General features: G+C 37.1%; 1 protein-coding gene across 2 annotated transcripts in view; it reads right to left on the bottom strand.

Annotated features, from left to right (window-relative positions):
* Positions 1-21,394, bottom strand: part of UBQLN1 (ubiquilin 1) — a 52,043-nt gene that overhangs the window by 3,566 nt on the left and 27,083 nt on the right. The window contains exons 2-10 of one of the 2 annotated variants that reach the window (XM_027615574.2): positions 19,128-19,279; positions 16,222-16,337; positions 11,332-11,594; positions 10,700-10,858; positions 10,289-10,523; positions 5,118-5,260; positions 1,989-2,072; positions 636-751; positions 232-400 (exon numbers count right to left, since the gene is read on the bottom strand). In XM_027615574.2, coding sequence (XP_027471375.1) covers positions 232-400; positions 636-751; positions 1,989-2,072; positions 5,118-5,260; positions 10,289-10,523; positions 10,700-10,858; positions 11,332-11,594; positions 16,222-16,337; positions 19,128-19,279 — 1,437 coding nt within the window. The remainder of the gene's footprint in view (positions 1-231; positions 401-635; positions 752-1,988; positions 2,073-5,117; positions 5,261-10,288; positions 10,524-10,699; positions 10,859-11,331; positions 11,595-16,221; positions 16,338-19,127; positions 19,280-21,394) is intronic. The other variant, XM_027615575.2, reaches the window with a different exon arrangement.

The following is a 21,394-nucleotide window of genomic DNA, read 5'->3' as shown; positions in this document are numbered from 1 at the left end:
TCCAAATAAGGCAAAGTTGTAGTATTTCTTCCCTACAACTGTTTCCTTCAGTGTCTAATAGTACACCAAAGTCAGTAATTTTTGTAATGCCTGTTTTATAAGATTGTGCTTTTCATTATACTCTAAACCCTGAAGAACTGCCTTCTTCTTTTCTTTCTTTTTTTGGTTGTTTGTGGAAATTTCTAAATTTCCAACAAGGAATACCAAATGTGAGCAGAAAAGAATCTTCACCTGAGGATTTACTCCAGCAAGAGCCTGCAGCATTTGTTGGATAAACTGCTGGTGTCCCGGTTCAGTGGTTCCTGTCGTGGGACTTGGGTTGTCACTAGGTGCAGAGTTAGAACCGTTGCCTCCTGAAGAGCCTCCAGTGCTTCCTAATGCCCCCAGGCCAGGAGTAAACCTAGGAAAGCATGAATTGGTAATAAACCTAAGCTACTGCAATAGGAGGCCAGACCAGGCCCCTGATGGTAAATCAGTTACAATTTAACACAGTGTTAGCAGTTATCTTCTTAAAATGAACATTTCTAATTTTGAAAACTCAGTCTTGAAAACAATCTCAACAAAAATAGGCAGAATGATATTTAAGAGAGAAGTAACCAATATGCACTTTCATAGTCATCCTCAAATAAGCCTACCCTGGGATGAGGCCGGGGGCTTCCGTTGCTAATGTCTGTAAACCCTGCTGAATCTGTAACAAGGCCTGCATTGCTCTAGGATTTGACATTGCCGATAATGTATCAGGATTCTGCATCTAAGGAAGAAAGAAAATAGGTGGTTAACAAGGGAATTAAAATCAGTGAAAGTAAAATTTAAATGTTTCTTTGCTATGTTTCTGGAGAAAATCTAAAACCTTACTCCCAGACACTGGTAATCCAGAATTTCTTTCCCCAGATAAACACAAGCACCTCCTCCTCAACAGCAAACCTAGTGTGCAAACCGTTAACTGACCTCCTCCCAAGTCCATCATGAAAGCCATTTTTCATAATGAAAGACAATCAAGAGCTACTGTGGAAGCCACAACTGTTCCCGTTCTCCAACAGAAGATAGAAGTGTTATTTCTAAGAGACAACTTCCAACTGCACAATTTATGTAACGTGGTCAACATATGGTAAAAGCCACATATTCCTCCCGACCGTTATCTGTTACTGATTAAACAATTTGACCAGTAAGATACACTCTAAAAGAGTAGTTCCAAATTTGAAGTTAATATGTGTCTCCTGAATTCAGCTTCACTACTTCCAAATATACAGCATCTGACTGACCAAAAAAGATAGGCTGACATTAACTTCATTACAAGAGGTCAAGGACAATACCTAACCTTGGATAATGGTTTACAAGCCCAAGAATCTTTTGTATAATATTTAAAAGCCCTAGAACTACCAGTTTCAAAACACCAAGACTGACTTCTCTTGTCTTTTTAAATAGTAAAATACCATTCCAATCTCAAGTTGTTTTTTTTTTTTAATAATAAAACCTTTCTTGTAGGACAACACTGTCAATTTTAATCATGCTAATTCCGAGTCTGAGGAAATGAGATCTACCCCTCAAAAAAGAGACATTCCATTAATTTGTAGGAATTAAGACATTACAAAGAAACCAAACCTATAAAACACAACAGGGTAGCTCCTTCCTATTACTCGAGATTAGTTAAACCATAAAGCATAACATGACACAATGATGCACTTCAAAGTTAGTAAAGTGAAAGGAAATGGTTTATGGTATTAACGAAGCATTCAAAATCCTAAATCCTCAAAAGCAAAAACAAAATGGTCCTTTTCCTGAGAACTTATGTTTAAGAAATATAAGCAAAAGGTCAGCAGTGAAATGGGGCTCAGTTAAGATCAAGCTGAATTCTCTGCAAATTGACAGCATTATCAAACTAACTTCTATGGTTTGCTATCAGCCAGAGAAGAGCACGGAAAATGTTTATCATCAAACTTTTTCAAGCAAATCATTACCGAAGGTAGCTAGCATCTTTTCTTACTCACTTGTTGGAGGAAAGTTGGGAGCTGTTGTCTCATTTGTTCTTGAAGCTGAGGATTTCCAGCAAATAGGGGGTTATTCAGCATCATCTATGGGGCAAGTGTTCAAACAATTTTAACTGGAAATATCTGAAACAAGTAATGTACCTTGTTTAATAGTCTATCTTCCCCCAAGTGCCTAACCTGGCACTTACAGGGAGGAAGGTAGAACATGAATAAAAAAGGAGAAGGGAAGATACTGTCCACAAGAAGGATCTCCAGGAAAAAAAAAAAAGACGCATCTTCTCTCTCAATGAGAATGATGATTATGATAATGACATGCAATATCCTAAAAAGTAAAAACAATCATTTTCTTAGGATTTTCCTTGAGCAAAGATGAGTATTTGCTCTTGAAAAAAAAATGGGGGTAACTGGCATTCAGGGGGATACATTTGCTGCTACACTGACAGAATAAACATACGCATCAATACATGAAACGATACATGGCTTGCTCAGACCCCTCAACACACAAGTGGCAAGCACAGAGAAAAATCCAGATCTGGAACCACTATATCTATCTACCTGCCTACTGCAAAACAGCTAGTATTAGGTCCAGAAAAATAACACCGCAGAACAGCAACCACCCTGCCAGAGAAATGGAGCTGCTTAGGTGAAAACGGCCCAGGACTAGCACCAACAGATCTCCGGGGCAAGTATTAAAATGTGTTAAGACCTGAAAGATGTAAATCCGTTTGAGAACACCAAGATTAGCCTCTGGATTTCACCTCACTACCACCAGAGATGAGGAAACTGGCATGCCTCCTAACGTTCACACAGGTGTTAAGAATTAAAGTCAAGGTCAATATTAACGTTAAAAATCTGAAAATAAGATTACGATACACGATCAGCATAACCAGAAACTATTCTCATAGCTTTGAAAAGAGAGTTTTATCACTTTCCCCAGAAGGAGTGAAAAGTCAACTGATAATGATTTACTGATCACCTATTTACCCGTCCAAAGTCTGGAGGGTAAAGTGAAATGATCCTTGCCCTCAAGTAGTTAACCACATTTGAGAGCAATTAATTATATGTACACACTAGAAGTAGAGAGAATTCCACTTTCCCTTTGTCTATGGTTACAAAGTGGATTATTTAGTTAATTTCAACAAAATAACAGAAGTAGGAGGAAGTCAGTGTTTTATGGATATACAGTATTTGTTTCAAAGTGACCAATAAAATTCACAGTAAATAAAATACGAACTTGAGATAAACACGCTTCTTTATTGGCTCCAGTAAAATACTTTTTATTATGAACAGATAATAAAGTTATCACATTTATCTTTCAGGACTCATGTCATTTGAGACAGCATGGCATCTTAAACTGATTCATTCTTTCTCAGAAAAGCATTATCTCGTTTAAGATATTTTTCCTAACTTACCTGACTATACAACAATACATTTTATATGTTAAGACCTTTTTGAATATCTAAAAATCAAAATCAGAATAAACTAAAAAACTTTAATTTTCTGATAACCAGAGTACACTGTAAACATTTCTAAACTGTCTACAACAAAAGACATCCATATCTAGCCCTCTTTGTTAACATTTTGCTTTAGAGTGAAAAAACAATGTATCAAAGTGCTCAAGTCACTTCACAGTGTTGTTGTTCTAATTAAATGGCTGGGAATGTGCTTATTAAAGTCAAAATTTTTAAATGAGATGCACATTCAGTGCTAATTAATCAAATAGACATTTAAAAACATACAAATACCATCACAACATATTTTCCACATTTTAAACAAAAGTGCTATGATCACAATAAGATGAGCATTTAATACTAATAACTCAGATAATTTTATATGACTAAAACAAGAGTATACAAAAATTCACCTAAAAACTTGTTTTGTTTCCAATTCCACAAATATCAAGAGGGCAGAAGTTATTGCTGAGGATTATAATGCAAAGATATACGCTATATACGTGAATCAATATGGTTCCAGACTTTAGAAAATAAAAACCATTTCGTTTGACATAATGAAGAAAGAAAAGTGAGTAACTTTAAAAGCTTTTAGAATTTTGGAAATGAGAATACACTATAAAGGAAAATAGAAGTGCCTGGGTGGCTCAGTCATTAAGCGTCTGCCTTCATCCCCCTCCCCCATTAAGCAGGGGTCCTGGGATCAAGCCCAGCATCGGGCTCCCTGCTCGGTCAGGAGCCTGCTTCTCCCTCTCCCGCTCCCCCTGCTTGTGTTCCCCTCTCTGGCTGTCAATCTGTGTCAAATAAATAAATAAAATCTTTAAAAAATAATAATAAAAAATAAAGGAAAATATTTATAATCCCTAACACTTTATAGAAGACATTTTTAATACCCAGCAAATATAAACTACACATGATCAAGGTTATTTAATAGTCTCCAAGGTTTTTCAAGCCCAGTTGTTCTTAACCTAGGGGCACATCAGAATTGCCCAGGGAACTTCAGGGAGAGGGGGAAATGTAATGTACTTACACCAAAATCTCTCAGGCTGGAGAGATTTTTTTTTAACTTTAAAGTTCCCAAAGGGATCCTAAATGTTCAGCCCGGGTTGAGATCCACTAATTCCCTTAGTTATGGTCTCTTCAAATCAAGTTAGAAAATGAATAAATTAATAAAATACCATTATACTATCTTTGGGGGGATCTATAATGGAAAAAATGAGAATACTGTTCCCACAAATCTCCCTCTGCCTTTAATAAATGATTTCAGGCTATTTTAAACATGACTATTACTCAAAATCTATGTGACCTAATAAATACAAGTATTCCAAGAAACGTATTAACACTGCACTTAATCACTTTCAAGATTTACATTTCACTAAAGAATATATCTTCCAAATGGAGAGTAATCCAAAACTTTGTATTCATCTTCTAAATCAACATATGTAGACACAAAGTAAACCTACACTTCCTTCTAGCCAATAAATAGCAGAGGTGAAACTGTTTTAATTATATATGAAGAATTAGTTTACTGCAAAGAAATGTAATGTCCAAAATATTGGAGATGCAGTTTACCTAGTAGGTAACACAACACAACCCAAATGTGCCTAAATCACAATTATTTGATTAGGCTATTTCAATTCATACTGCACAGTCCTTTTTAATACAATTACAAACTCACCTGTGCAGCAAGGTCAGGGTTCTGACTTAGGGACTGCATCATGCTTCTCATGTAGGGGGCAGACAACATGTTTTGCATAAGTTGTGGGTTTTCAGTTATTTGTTGCAACAAGCTCTGCATTCCTGGTGTGTTGAACATACTAGCTGAAAGTTTGTTAAAAAAAAAAGACATTGTATCAAGAAAAAGACACATAAAAGTGAAAGCTTTAAAATACAATATATACCATGTGTAATTAGGAAATGCAGATGAGCATACATTTTATTAACCAATTGAACCAAGAAAGAATTTTAAAACTAAGATCTCCAAACCTACACACTCAACATATACCTGTAAAGGAGGGTTTATGATATTAAACATTCTGGTTACATTTATAGTAAAATCAAATCTCATGGAAAGGCTAGGTTCTAAAGTCAATTTAAGAAGCAAAAATTAGATATAGTCGAAGTTACTACTGAAAATCCCATATAGAGAGTAAGCCAACATTTCCTCTAGGACTGCTTAATTAGAAGAATCACGTCCAGCATTTGATATGCTCATACTTAAAAGAAAGTAAGCCCTCTCATATCCAGGAAGCCACAGATACAGCCTCCATCCCATTTTAACTCAGTACTGACACTCACTCAGCAAAATAGCAGGCACATTTAACATTTCAGAGCACAGACTAAGAACAGTGACCAGAGCCGGATTACTTGGGTTCAAATTTAATCTAACTACGTAACCCTGGGCAAGTTATTTGGCTTCTTCATACTTCCAGTTTCCCCATCTGTCAAATGGAACAGAGTATCTACTGCACAGGGCAGGTTGTGACAATTAGTTAATGCACAAAAAGTGCTTGTTACTTATTTTTATTATTTTTTTTGCTAAGAGCTATAGCTAAATTTATGCAAATTCAACTTTCTTTAAAAGCTAATTTGCTCAACACATAACCAGATTTTCACTTGATGACTAGATATACTCAACCTCAAATATTCTCAAACTCATACGCAAACTTAACTCATCATTTTTTTCATTTCCCATCTGCTCTCATTCCATCCAGTGTAATCTGATCAGGCTTAAAACACTGACACTTCCCATTTATTTTTCTAGTTTATTTTAATTTTGCTGGGGGTTTTTTGGTAATCATTTTTTTCCCCCTATTTTCTCAAGTTGTTTCAATTAGGTTATTTTCGACATCCTGGAGTCTAAGAATATTCTAACAAAAGTGTTGACAAACAGCCTGCAGAGCAAATATGGCCCATGACCTGTTTCTATACAACCCACAAACTGAAAATGGTTTTACATTTTCAAATGGCTAAAGAAACAAAAATATTTTGTGAAAAGTAAAAACTATATGCAATTCAAACTTCAGTGTCCCTAAATAACATTTTTCTTGGAACACAGTCCTGCTAAGGCGTTCACAGTCTATGGCTGCTTGTGTACAACCAAGACCAAGTAGTCTGACAGAGGCTTGTGAACGGCCCTCTCCTACTGCGGCTCAGTGCACCACACTATTGCTGTAGCATGTTGTTATTTTTTAACTACCAATACATACCAATCACATAAGAACAAGAAGAAAAAGAAAGTTGGACTACAAATATTGTGCTTTTAAGGCACAATGGAGCATGGATTATTTTATCAAATGAGATGGTAAAGCACTGTATTTTTATGCAATGATGCTGAAGGAATATGATATACTTCAACATTGCTAGACTAAGCACTCATCACAGTACAGTATTCCCAACTCAGAGGTAAGCAACAGTCAGGAAAATACAAAATTTAAAATGTAGCCATCTCATCATAGATTTCTTTACAGAAATAAAAAATGAAAATAAGCCTATAACCAGTTAAGTTGGCAAGTGGCTTATTTGTTAGCCAAAAAGGAAAGCAGTAAGTATACTAGTAGTGATTAATTGGCATGCTTAATGAAATCTTGATTGCAGCAGCCAAATATAAATGTGTCCAGAGAAAATAAACTCATTTAAATCCATTAGTCTTCCAAGGAGAACAATTTCTCAAAAGTTAAGGACATTGGGCTCACAGCATCAATATTCAATTAAAAAACAATGCAAATTATTGAGTGGTATTCCTTTGTTTTTAATGAGTTGACAGATGTTACAGCTCAGTTGTTTGAGAAGTCAATGCCAAATTTAAAGTGACTGAAAAATTAGCTTTTATAAACAGTCTGCAAAGAACTACAAGCAAAAAACTACTTTCAAAGTCGAGAAAATATTAATTCAATGCAACCACTGAAATACAATCAGCTAAGATGTGCATATCTGATGATGATGAAAACATATGTGGAGGACTAAAAGGATTAAATACAGAAAGCTTATTAAAAAAATAAGGTATTTAAAAACTATGGTTATTCATTGTCTTATTCATCAGCAGGTACTCCGGAAAATATTTTGAACTGTCATGTTAGTCAACCAGTAGGAGTATCAATGGTGAACACCATTTCACTCTTGTGAACTTCGTGATACTCAATTCCGTGAATTTTTGCCAGAAATATCCTGACTTGTCCAACCACACAGCAGCAGTTTGATGGCTTACCAGAGATAAAGTTTTTGTTTTGTAAGAGGTAAAGTTTTACTTCAAAATTTTTTTTAGCTAAAGGCTAAGACTGAAATTCTGAACCACTTAACCACCATTACCAAACACCAAATGACTCTGGAAATTATCTTTTGCTAGAGACTTGGTAATGTTTCCCAATGAATTCTACCCATAATTATAAGGCAAACGGCATGCACACATGTGAAACTCATACTGTGGTAAAGTGATTTTGACAACAGCAGAAACTGTTTAAACGACGTCAAGGTGCTTTATACATTCTCTTGCTGTCAAAAGTTAAAATGAGATCTCCATTCCCACAAATTTATAGATTTTTTTTTTTAGATCATACTACTGTTCAGCAGCATTTTCTGGGCCTCAATACAAGTGCAAAGAAAATCTCCACATTTCAAAATTCATTTAACTGTGTAACTGAGGTCCTACCACCTAACCTTCAATTGGAAGTGATTGGCAATGACACGTTAAAAGCAAAGAAGAATCTAACAGAATCCTATAAATGCTTCCAACTGACGACTATGCTATTAAAATCATATACTTTTGGAATAAGTACATATTTAAGTAAAATCTCATTACACATCACACTAACAGATGAACATGCAATTTGATTTTGACAACAGGAAACACTGTGAACATCAATTAGCAAATGTCATCCCTAAAAAAGAATTCCATTCCTATCATTAGTAGGTACATATGAAAAAGTATTACACTCAATTTTTACTTATCGTAATGTGTTTTCTCTCATAATATTCTCACTTTGCTCTTGATATGCAAGGCCTAAAGTATTACCTGGCCCCTTGCAGGAGAAATTTGCCGACTCCTGCTCTAAGATTTCCTCACCCTCTAGAGTAAGTGCTTACAGGGCAAAAGAAGAGTCAAGAGTTTTATCTTTACAGGTACGTGTGTATATATGTGTGTATGTAACTGCAAAGAGTTGAGTAAAAAATCACAATAATGTACACTATGCTAACAAATTGTTAGGCCAAAATAAAAAAAAAAAAAAATCTTAAAAAAAAAAACCCAAATTGTTAGGCCAGCAGAATCCATTTCCTTTTGCTGTTTTTTGTTTTCCTTTGATGGAAACAATAACATGAAATCTTAAAGTATCAAGCCATTAAATAAAAAATCTGAATAAAAAGTCACAAAACTGATTTTTTGACAAAAGCTGTTACTGCAGATAACCATGCTATAGTTAAAAAAAGCAATTCATGGGTGCCTGGGTGGCTCAGTTGGTTACAGCTCAGGTCATGATCCTGGAATCCCGGGACTGAGTCCCGCTTTAGCTCCCTGCTCAGCGGGGAGTCTGCTTCTCCCTTGTCCCCCCCCCCCCATGCTCTCTTTCTCTCTCAAATAAAAAGCTTAAAAAAAAAAAAAGCAATTCACCTATCAGTTAGGAAATCTGATTAAATCTTAGCTCTGTCTGCTCTAAGATCTTTGTAATGTGAATAAAGTATCTCTCTCAAAACATAGTTTAAGAATCAAAAAACACAGTTTAACATAGCTTAAATAACAGAACGGGGTAATTTTTTTCCTGATTTAAAAATGGCATTACTTCAATGTGAACTAGACTTAGATCATTCCCAAATGATCACCACTTACTCCGGTGATCATGAATAACTAACACTATGTCAAATATAGTTCAGTTTTCAAAAATGGCCAATACTTCAGTTTTTAACAACTCTTTATTATACTCAAAAACTTCATGATACCCACTACGGTCTATAAAGAATATCTACTACACTGACCACCAATGACTCTCCATTATGACTTCTCTCAGTAATGACCTTTTGAAAAATTCCTCATCCAGCACCTCACCTTTCCACTCCCTCTGCCAAACACCAGCCATCTCTGAAAGCATATCCAGGTCCTCCTCACCTGAGGGAAGTGGCCCCATGCTTTCATTTCTTCTCATTTCCATGCCAAGCACTAGAACTAAAATCATCACTCTAGCTACAGATTTTAGACCTAATGCTTATCATCTGAATAGCTGACAAAAGGACTTCCATTTATTGAGTGTAGTCTATGGAGAAATGATCAAAAGTAAATTCCTAACCTGTTCACATATCAGAATCTCCAGCAGCTTTATAAACAGATCTTAAAGCCGCTGTAGATGATTCCAATCCATGAGGTCTGAGGTTAGGACCCGGGAATCGGACTTGTAACAAAGCAGGCAGGTGCTCTGATCCAGCCCATTTAGCCCTGGTTTTAGGACTGGAGTGTGAGAATCCACCAATCTACCATAGAAACTAGACTAAAGCCAAGAAAACACATGCTCCAGTAGGGAGTCCACAGGTAACTGTATTCTCTCTGCACTTGTTTTCCTACTGTTGAAACAAGACGACCACCCACTTCTCCCAAAACCATCCATAAGATAGTTTTGGGAGAAGTGGGTGGTCATCTCATCAGTAACCCTTTCCACTATAATGCACACAAGTGATTAATACTAATCACTACATATTTAAAAATTCCACTGAAAAACTTGCAACACGAAAAGATAATTCATAAAAGTTACTTCACACACACACACACACACACAAAGCACAAAGAATAACAGTATAAAAAATGTTTTCATTATTCCAATAAGTGAGGATAACAAAGAAAAACAGTGTGAGCTGTTATGAGCCTACCTCCTAATCCAGGCCCCAAATTTGGCGCAGATGAACTCTGCCCAGAAGTGCCACTGGCAGCACTACCAGCAGTGCCCCCCACAGCACTGGTGGTCCCACTGGAAGCCGATGAACTCTGGGAAGCCTGTGGAGCCCATGGATTGGGTAATGGATCTCTATTTTCTGTACGGGAAGGTTGACTACCTTCACCTGAGGATGTATTGCTCACTAGGGAAGCAAATGGATTACCACCAAACTGTAATAAAAGACACAAAAATCATAAAGAATAAGCTTTTGTTTTAAATTACAGATATGAAACTCTTTTTTGAATGAAAACTGTACTCCCCATATAAAGGTACCCTTCAATCACACACATATTTGTTAAAACAGGAGCTGCCCTTTGGCCTACGCCTTAGGGGCCTGCATTATCACCTGTTCTTGTGCAGCACTCAGCATTGGTTCCTGAATATCTGTGTACATGCGCCGTAAAGCATTGTATCCCCCTGGGATGCTTTCTAGGTTGCTCAAGGCTCGGTCCTGGTTTCTCATCATTTCCTGCATCATTGCCGGATTCCTGGCAAGTTCCAATGTCTACGAAAAAGATATCCATATAAAAAGGCACTGAAATACACATGAATTAATTTAGCTACTAACCAGCAGAGCTGATTTGTTTACAAGTTTTCTAACTATGAATTAGCAGTCTTCAAAAATTAAATCAGAAACTTATTTCCAATAATTCCTGCTGGATGTCGTCACCTCAATCTAACATTCAAATAACACCAAGAAAGAAGCACTCTGTTGTGAATGAATGCCCATCTCCTGAATCGGATTCTTTTTGTTTCTTAAATCTGCAAAATAACTGTTTACAGTGATCTTTAAAATATAGCAGAAAATTCAAATTTCAAATAGTCCAAATTAGTGTGTTGTTGAATTTTCTTAAACGAATACCAGGATTTCTTTTTGTAGCTTAGCCATCTACAAAAGGCAAGCTCCTTAAGCATAAAAAATTAAGAACTAAGTATATAATTCTTTAGCTAAGTGAGCTGAAAGAACTTTCCACATACTTGTCTCATAATATCTGGATTATTCAGCATATGACTAATTTCTGGATTTCTCTGAATCAACTGCTGCATTTGTGGATTGGCCATAATTAACTGCCTCATCAGGTCAGGATTTGAGAGCATGCTCTGGACAAAGGGATTCTCCATAATCTGGACCATCATTTCAGGATTGGACATAAGTTGCCGCTGCATCTGGCTTTGTAGTTCAGAGAAGTTAGTAGTATTCAAACCCAAGCTACTCAGACCTGCAAGCCCTCCAAGGCCACCTAAGATAAAGGGAAAAAGACACATAAATAAAAGTCAGAAATTTTATCATTAATATGACTGTGCTAAAATATGAAAATGCAAAAATACTGACTCAATAGTCCCATTATGGAAAACCACTTGTTTTTAAAGATTTTATTTGAGAGCGAGCAAGGGGTTGGGGGTGGGGGTGGGAGGGGTAGAGGGAGAGGGAGAAGCAGGCTTCCCACTGAACAGGGAGCCCGATGTGGGACTCGATCTTAGGACCCTGGGATCATGACCTGAGCCAAAAACAGATGCTTAACCGGCTGAGCCACCCAGGCGCCCTAGGAAACCATTTTAAAGCACACAGAATTCCTATTACTTTTAAAAATACATGTTTGATTTCTGTAATTAATACTAGCCAAAAATCCACTCACTTTGTTATTTAATTTTAAATAATAAAACAAACTAAAATATGTATTTGCTGTGTGGCTCAGTTGGTTAAATGTCTGCCTTTGGCTCAGGTCATGATCCCAGGGTCCTGGAATCGAGTCCCACATGGGGCTCTTTGCTCAGCAGGGAGTCTGCTTCTCCCTCTCCCTCTACCTGCCACTCCCCCTGCTTGTGCTGACAAATACATAAATAAAATCTTTAAAAATATATACTTTAAATATGTATTTCCTACGTGTGATATAATACAATATATTTTTGGTCTTTGTCCCAGATTCCGGGCACAGAGCTCCTAAAAGCCTTAGAATTTCCCGAGTAAAGGGAGTGTCTTCTGTTCTACATTACAAGCCCCTTTAGATCACACTTCATTTATGCCAATTACTTACTTAGTGTGGGGCACCTAGATAGCTTCTGGATGGGTGATCACCAAAAAGACCAAGTGACAAGAGTTGGTACTTCTAGTCCCACCCACCAACCTCCAGGAAGGGAAGGGAAAAGAGCTAGATTAGAGATTGAGCTCTGTAAAAACTCTTGAGCAATGAGATTCAGAAAACTTTCCTGTTGGTGAACACTTCTAGGGCATGGGAACTCTGCACTCTCCTACACCCCCATTTCTTGCCCTATGCTTCTCTTCCATTTGTTTATTTCTAATAAACTGGTAAACATAAGTAGTGTTTTCCTGAATTTTGTGAGTTGTTCTAGCAAATTATCAAATGAGGAGGGGAACTGTGGGACCCCCCCAATTTATAGCCTGCAGGTCAAAACACAGGCTCCAGTACCTAGACTGGTATCTGAAGGAGAGGCAGTCTTGGGGGACTGAATGACACACTTTTAAATCTATGGGATCGGACACTAACTCAAGGTAGGTACTGTCAGAACTGAACTAAAAGACACCCAGATGGTGTTGGAGGGTTGGTTGGTGTCAAAGAGATAACCTAGAACATGCCCTCTCAAAGAAAAGATGAAAAATATGAACTGGATTATACTTCTAAAATCTTTTTCCAGACGAGCTAGTAGAATTCACCTATGAACTCTAGTTAGAACAGAGCTGCTGCTCATCAAGGAGAGAAAAGGCCAGGACATACAATGGAAACAGATGTCTCTTTAGAGGAATTAAGTCATGGAAAAACCTAACAGATCCAAGATGACTGAGTGATTATCATAAAATGTTAACTGTCAAAATTACGTAACCAACCAAATGCATTCATTCAAGTAACAAGAGGGAATAACTGCATAGAGAAGAGGTATGGAAAGAGATTTAGCAGGGAAGAAGTTGTAGTTTAAGGGGCAAGAGAAGAGTTTTTGTATTTGTTTTATTTACTGAGCACTTTCTAATAGGCCAAGGACTATGCTACCCACATAGGGAATAACATGATAAGAAACAAGTACAACATACAGAACTCAATGTAGTGGGAAGGCAGACAAGGAAAACAAATACAGAGTAAGTACTTTAACAGAAATAGTCATATGATACTATGGTGATATAGTACCTAAGTGGGATGGCTACTTCCTAAGATGACACTTAATGAATACAGGGAATGAATAGGATGGCAAGAAATGGGAAGGATTGGAAGAAAGATTTAATACTAAGCACAACAAACATTATATACAAAAAGCATAGAGATAAATATGACTACTGATGTGTTCCTGAAATCACAAAAAATTCAGTCTGACTAGAATGGCAGACAGCAGTGCTCACCAAACATTCCATGTGCAGCCTTTTATTTCTTTTGCAGTTGGACAGACCCATGTGACCAGTTACGACCAAAGGACTGCAAAAAATGCATCACTTCTGGCCAAAGTACAGAATGTCCAGCTTGAGACTCTTGGCTATCTCTTCTGCCATGTCCCAAGTGATGTAGCTACAAGATGGCAGGATTCCATTAGCCTGAGTCCCTGAGGACTGACCATGTAGATGGGGGCTTCACTGCAGAATGAAGGAAAGCTCTGGAGCAAGAAATTAAGCTTTGTGGTAAGAAGCTACTGAGTTTGAGGTTATCTATTACCAAAAGATAAATAACCTAATAAAACTGCTGAGCTGTGTTAAGAAATGAGAATGGAGAGATAGGCAAAAGCTAAATCTTAAAGTCTTGATAGATTTTAAGCACAACAGTCACTTCAGATGTTCTTATTCTAGTAAGTGTAGAATGACTCAGAGTAAACATTACAGATTTTTTAAAAAGTCAAGGAACTGCATCAAGGAAGTAACAACAGGGAATATTTGCAAGGGATGGGATAGAGAAGAGGTATGGAGAGAATTAGTGGGGAAGAGGCAGTAGTTTGAGGGGCAAGGTAAGAGTTTCTGCATTTGTTTTCCTTTGCTTTCTGAGGAGACACACACAGGCTAAAGTACTAGAGAACATCAAGTAATATCAAAGAGGAGAGCTGAATAAAGACACAGAGTTCACAAGTGCTATGGGCTGAGGAACAGATTTGAGAATCACCAAGATACAGGAGGAAGATAATGTCATAACAAGAAGAAAGACAAGGCAGTACTCTGGGGAACAATACCAATCAAAAGAAAAGAAACCCATAAATGAGACAGAAAGAAAAAGCCAGAAAATTAACCAGGGAAAAACAGTAACAGGAGTTAACAGGAAGAAAATTTCAAGGACAGACTGGTAAGCACTGAGAGAAACTGAATTAAAACAAAAACGTGGGTGCCTGGGTGGCTCAGTTGGTTGGGCGACTGCCTTTGGCTCAGGTCATGATCCTGGAGTCCCGGGATCGAGTCCCACATCGGGCTCCCTGCTCAGTGGGGAGCCTGCTTCTCCCTCTGGCCCTCCCCCCTCTCATGTGCTCTCTCTCTCTCTCAAATAAATAAATAAAATCTTTAAAAAAAACAAAAACAAAAACAAAAACGTGTCCACTAAATTTGGCAAGCCAAGAGGTCAATAGTGACCTTACCAAATGAATTTTCAATGAAGTGATGGGGGAAACAACAGAGCACAGCAAACTTAGTGAAAGGGAAATACAGACAGAAAAAGGAAAATGCCTCTTCCAAAGACAGCTAAGAAGAGAAGCAAAGGAAAGGGTGATGGTGCGATTCTGTAGCTTTTATACATGGGCTGGGTCTTCATGAAAAGAGGCACCAAAAAAGAAAAGCTAACTATATAGGGTAAATGGAATAAATGATGAAGAAAAGCAACTGAGACAGGAGGGGATAGGAATGAGACTGGAAATGGAAGGAAATGGGGGAGATGTGTGGCCTCAGACAAATTAACTAAAAGCTTTTCTGGGCTTCAATTTCTTTGCCTATAAAATGAGAGAAGAGAATTGCCTATAAAGTGAAGGAAGAGGGAAGAGATTTACTTCAACAATACCTTTCATGACTCTGAACATTAAATCATTTCATCCTAATCTCTCCAGATTGTTCATGTCAATAATTCTGCCATCTAAAATTTACCAAAAGAGATACATTTACCCTAAGATCATTCTAGAAAACAAGAGCAGCAAAAATGTAAAAACTAAAAAAAAAAAAAAAAAAAAAAAAAAGGAAATGTGAATCCCTGCCATACCCTAAAAGGTTTCCAACATAGCTGGCACAGTAGAACTAAATTACTAAAAAACTTTTTCTGGAAGAAAGGGAAGATATAAGATATGATCCTTGATGTGCAAACTATACATATTTTTTTAAAATGTCTTTTCAAGGTACTACTATACAACTTAAGAACTGAAAGAAGCACCAAACCATTTAGCTTTCTAATTGAAGTGTCTGTTAGTTTCAGAATACTCTTTTTCCTCAACAAAACCTTCCACAGAACCTCACTATAAAACTGATATAAGAAAAGTGGTTTGGGCTGATGCAGGAGCTCCTTAGCCAATGGACTTGCCCCTAGGCCCTAAAGTCCTTCGTTTTACAAATCAGAAAATTATATTCAGGAGGTTAGCTTAGCTTATGATCAACAATTAGCTAATCTTCCTCAGATTCAATGATGTGTAAGTCAGATCAGGTACACATATGCTACATCTCTTTGATTATTTAAAAAAAAAAGTGCCGCTAATTTATCACTTATTAAATGTAAATGTAAGCTAACCAAGCAATCTGTATTCCCAAATACTTCCTTAACACCTACAATTGAAGAAGTAAGCTACAAACATAATAATTGTTATTGTTGTGGAAGTGACTTAATGTTTAATTCTATCATTTTATCCAAAACCACCCTGGGTGAAAAGGAGTTTTTTTCCTATCCCTGTAAAATAATTAAAGACACTTACCTAAACCAAAAGGGTTGCTAGTGGCAGAACCAGATGTGGAGTTAGTACTAGGAGCTGTGGATGTGGTAACGTTGCTCCCACTGGTATTTGTTTGCTGAGCTGAATGATCCTGAGGCCTAGGAAAAATAACCAAATCCTGGTATAAACAGTGGAGCTAATTATTTTTAAAAGAACCTCTGAAATTCCAGAATTCTCAGAAATAAAAGTGTAAGTTTTCAGACCAATTCAAATTGTCATAAGGTAAATACCCTGAGATAACTAAGCATTAAGAACATAAATATGAAGAAGCACAGCAAAACCCTATACAAGTTAAACTATACTTCAACTGCTCCCCACCTCCAGTATAGGTACATAAATATTTCACTACTTTCAAGCATAATGATAATGTAAGATATGGAGATGGGTCACCCCAGAGAAGAGAAATCAATGACTAGTCACACCCACAAAGCTTGACTATATAAGCAATTTTTTTATCTACTCCCTTCTAAGTTCTTGAGGATTGGGGGCAGTTCTACTCAGCCTCTTGAAATTGTTAAAAGTAAAATATAAAAAGAGATCACCAAAAGCAAACTGAGAAATCAATACCAGTAATAACTTGTATTGTTTTAATTACTTAATATTATCTTTAGGTAAAAAAAATAGAGATACGTTATTGGAAACCCCTTCCATCTGATACCAGTTAAGAGCTCTGAATCTCACTGCTTCTTTCATTGATTCTAAGATGTACATTTTTTCATTATTAACATTTCTGAAATCAAGATCTGTCTTACAATTGCTGACAACCAGGCACCAATTGTCATGCCTATGCAGAGGTATTCTGTAGGACTTCAACTAAGTGATTATACCAGACATGCTGTGTTATTTAATAGCACATAAAATGTCTTCAGGAGGGGCACCTGGGTGACTCAGTCAGTTAAATATCTGTCTTCGGCTCAGGTCATGATCCTGGGGTCCTGGGATTGAGCCCCACATCAGGCTTTCTGCTCAGTGGGGAGTCTGCTTCTGCCTCTCCCTCCGCCCTTCCCCCTGCTTATGCTCGCTCTCTCTCAAATAAATAAAATTAAAAAAAAAAGTCTTCAGGAAAATTTCACCATTAATTGGTACTAATAAAGTTACTATGTATACAGAAAAGCGTAAGAACAGAACAGAAGGAATGAATTTTTTGTCAGGGAAACAACTACTTGCTGTTGGGGGAAAGCCAGCATAAAACTTTGCAGAATGGGTGTCAGTGGCTTGGAAGAAACTCCTGGAGAAAATATCGTAGCACTCTTTTATGAAATGCTGCACCACAACCTCTCAACAGTAGAGTTTCATCACATATGCAAAAACATGAATACTTATGACGACGTCAAAACGTGATTCAAAAGAATCACTCAATATGAAGTAGTGTTAGGAAGACTTTAACCAATTTATTTCATGTATATTTTCTTTGTATGCATGCATAAGAGTTATATCCAAAAATGAGTCTAAAGGAGCTCTTTCACTAAATATAGAATAAAAATTTCAAGTGAAAAGAAAACATAACAGTTCGGCAGTATTTTTTATTAGTGATACACAATATGAAGGTGTCTCTTAAAAACTGATAATGAAGGGCACCTGAGTGGCTCAGCCGGTTAAGCATCTGCCTTCGGCTCAGGTCATGATCCCAGGGTTCTGGGATAGAGCCCTGCACCTGGCTCCCTGCTCAGCGGGGAGCCTGCTTCTCCCTCTACTTCTGCCCCACCCCACTTGTGCTCGCTCATGCTCTCTAATAAATAAAACCTTAAAAAAATTGATAATGAAAAATGGCTACTCATTTGTGGTTTGTCAAGGAGATGAGTCACCTTTGATCTTGTCCAAAAATCTCCCTAAAACAAAAAACATCGCTAAAAACATACTAATTTGCTTATTCTATAATGCAAATAATTTAGAATTGACTTAATTTAGAAATATGACTCGATACTGATGAATTCCCTAAAATATCAAATGTGTAAGCATCAGCATTACTGAATCATTCGTTTTTTTAACTTGTTATCAACAACAAATAAATGAATTTTAATCTATTTACATATTAATGGCAGAGAAAGCCATGTAAAGCCAAGACTGGTTATTTTTTGCTATTTTTTTTAAAGATTTTATTTATTTATTTGAGAGAGAGTGTGCGCACACATGTGAGCACAAGCAGGGGTAGGGGCAAAGGGAGAGGGAGAAGCAGACTCCCCACTAAGCAAGGAAGCCCAACGTGGGGCTCAATCCCACAACCCTGAGATCATGACCTGAGCAGAAGGCAGACACTTAACCAACTGAGCCACCCAGGCGCCCCAAGACTGTTTTTTTTTTTTTTTAAAGAAATACAGTTGACTCTAGAACAAAGGTTTGAACTACAGAGGTCCAATTATACTTGGAGTTTTTTTTTTCAATAAAGATAGGACAGTACTATAAATGTATTTTCCTTATGATTTCTTTTTTTTTTTAAAGATTTTATTTATTTGAGAGAGAGAGAGAGAAAGTATGAGAGGGGTGAGTGTCAGAGGGAGAAGCAGACTCCCCGCTGAGCCGGGAGCCCAATGCGCCACTCGATCCTGGAACTCCGGGATCATGACCTGAGCTGAAGGCAGTCGCTTAACCAACTGAGCCACCCAGGCACCCTCCTATGATTTTCTTAATAACATTTTTCTCTAGCTTATAGTATGAAAACAGTATATAATATGTATAACATACAAAATATGTGTTAATCAACTGTTTACATTACCAGCAAGGCTTCCACTCAACAGCAGGCTAGAGTAGTTCAGTTTTGGGGGAGTCAAAAGGTATACTCAGATTTTTGACTACATGGGGATTGGTGCCCCGAACACTTGCATTATTCAAGGGTTAACTGTATAAACATTTATTCACAGTTTAAAGTTCTAGGTCTTCTAAAAACATACCTGTTTTGTGTTTTGATGACAAGGTGAACAGTAAGTCCATCATGAATTCCATGCTGACTCAAAGTATCTTGATCTTTTAAAATTTTTCCAGCAAATATCAACACAAGTTGGTCAGTATGTGATTTGAAACGTTTAGAAATTTCTTCCTTGAACTAAATAACATAAAAATAAAATAATTATTACAGGTGTTTGCATAACACCATCTAGTCTAGTTTCTACTAGTACTTCAAAAAGGCCCCTACTACAGATATTACAATTCAAACAATATAAAGAAACATCTTTTCTGTGTCAGTATCTTAATCATAGTGTGAAATGAGTATTAACATTTCACTCATCTCCAACACTAAGGTTGTATTGTAAGTACACATGTCCTATATATTCAACTTTCTGCTAAGGCCTGACAACTCATTTCTTCCCAATATCCTTGTTCTTTTTGTATCAATGGTGCTAACAATAGTTCAAGCCATACATAGCTGCTACCATGTTTACAATAATCTATGCCTCAGCTTTCCATCTCCAGTCCTGCTCGTTCTAGTTGAATACATATACAGCCAACCTCATATTCTTGGCCTATTATACTTACTTTCTTCCCCACGGTTTTCATTCAACATTCATTAACAAGAAGTACTATCTATACACACACACACACACACACACACACACACACACACACTATTGTCCACATGCAGCGATACAGAGCAAAAATCTTTCCTTGAAGGACAGCAATGAAAGAGTTAGGTAAACCACAAAGTACAGAGGAAGCACAAGGGCAATTAAAGAAAGCTTTCCAATGAAAACTACGGCAGATTAGGAAGTAGCCAAGAAAACCTGAAGAAAGGCTTTCCAGGGACAAGAATAACATGCAAACACAGAGAAAAGATCTTCATACTATTAAAAAAACCTTATTTATTCCATGTTAGATCAGTGTTTTCTTTCACAAGCACCTGTATGCTTAGGCCTATCCCACCCTCCAAATCAGGAAATCTCAGAGTAGGCCAAGGAATCTATGTTAACAGACTACCTCAGAGAATCAGTCCAAATTAAGAAAAGTATCGCATCTTAAACCACTCCTAATGCCCTACAGAAATGGGTCTCAAAAGATGAAGGTGCTATCACCAAGGGAATGTTTTGGAAATAGAAAGGGGATATGTTTGGTTGTCAAAATAAGTAGGAAGACACATTAAGTAATACCTGAGATTTTATAAAATCTTGCAGAAAGCAGGGAAGGGGAAGTGTAGAGGGATATAAAAACAAGACAGACTATATGTCAATCATTGTTGAAAATGAGAAGTGCATGAAAGTTCATCACACTCTACCTTTGCGTATGAATGAAATTTTCCATAATCAAGTTACAACACTCAGTGTAAGCAACTGTTTGTTGTTTTTTAATCATAAAGACAATGCAAAATATGAGTCATTAATCGTCTGCCTTTGGCTTGGGTCAAGATCCCAGGGTCCTGGGATCGAGCCCCGCATTGGGCTCCCTGCTCGGGGGGAAGTCTGCTTCTCACTCTCCCACTCCCCCTGCTTGTGTTCCCTCTCTGGCTGTGTCTCTTTCTGTCAAATAAATAAATAAAATCTTAAAAACAAAAAAAAAAACGATAATGCAAAATAATGCTACAGTAAATATTTTGGAGCTTTTCCACCTGAGCTCTCCTTCATCTAAAAATATATAACCTTTTTATCTAAGATAACAATTTCCAAATAACTACAAAATCTTTGTAAAACACCATTTGATAATACCCTATAAAGAGAGGCCAATCAATAATTTAACCATTCTCCTATTACTGACATGTCATTTCTCCCTTTGGTAGCTACCAGAAAGAGTAACAATGTAATGAGCAGCAGAATACATGGTTTTCTATTTTTCTGTTTTCTTTTTTTTAAAAGATTTTATTTGAGAAAGAAAGAAAGCAAGCAAGAACGATCAGGGGAGAGGCAGAGGGAGAAGCAGACTCCCTGCTGAGCAGAGAGCCCAACTCGGGACTCTATCCCACAACCCTGATATCATGACCTGAGCCAAAGGCAGACGCTTAACTGACTGAGCCACCCAGGTGCCCCAGAACACATGGCTTTCTAAGGACTGAATGACATGTATGTAAAATGCAAACATCAAACACATTGATGGTGTTCAATAAATTGGAGCTAATACAATGCCAGCTCTTTTAATCCTCAATAACTCTGAGGTAGATGGGTTTCAATCCTATTTCAGATACAGAAACAAAGATAGGTTCAATATGTCCCTCTCCATGACATGCTAACAAACT

This window comes from Zalophus californianus, chromosome 13 (genome assembly GCF_009762305.2).
Source record: "Zalophus californianus isolate mZalCal1 chromosome 13, mZalCal1.pri.v2, whole genome shotgun sequence".
NCBI lineage: Eukaryota > Metazoa > Chordata > Mammalia > Carnivora > Otariidae > Zalophus > Zalophus californianus.
This window is presented reverse-complemented; position numbering and strand designations above follow the sequence as displayed.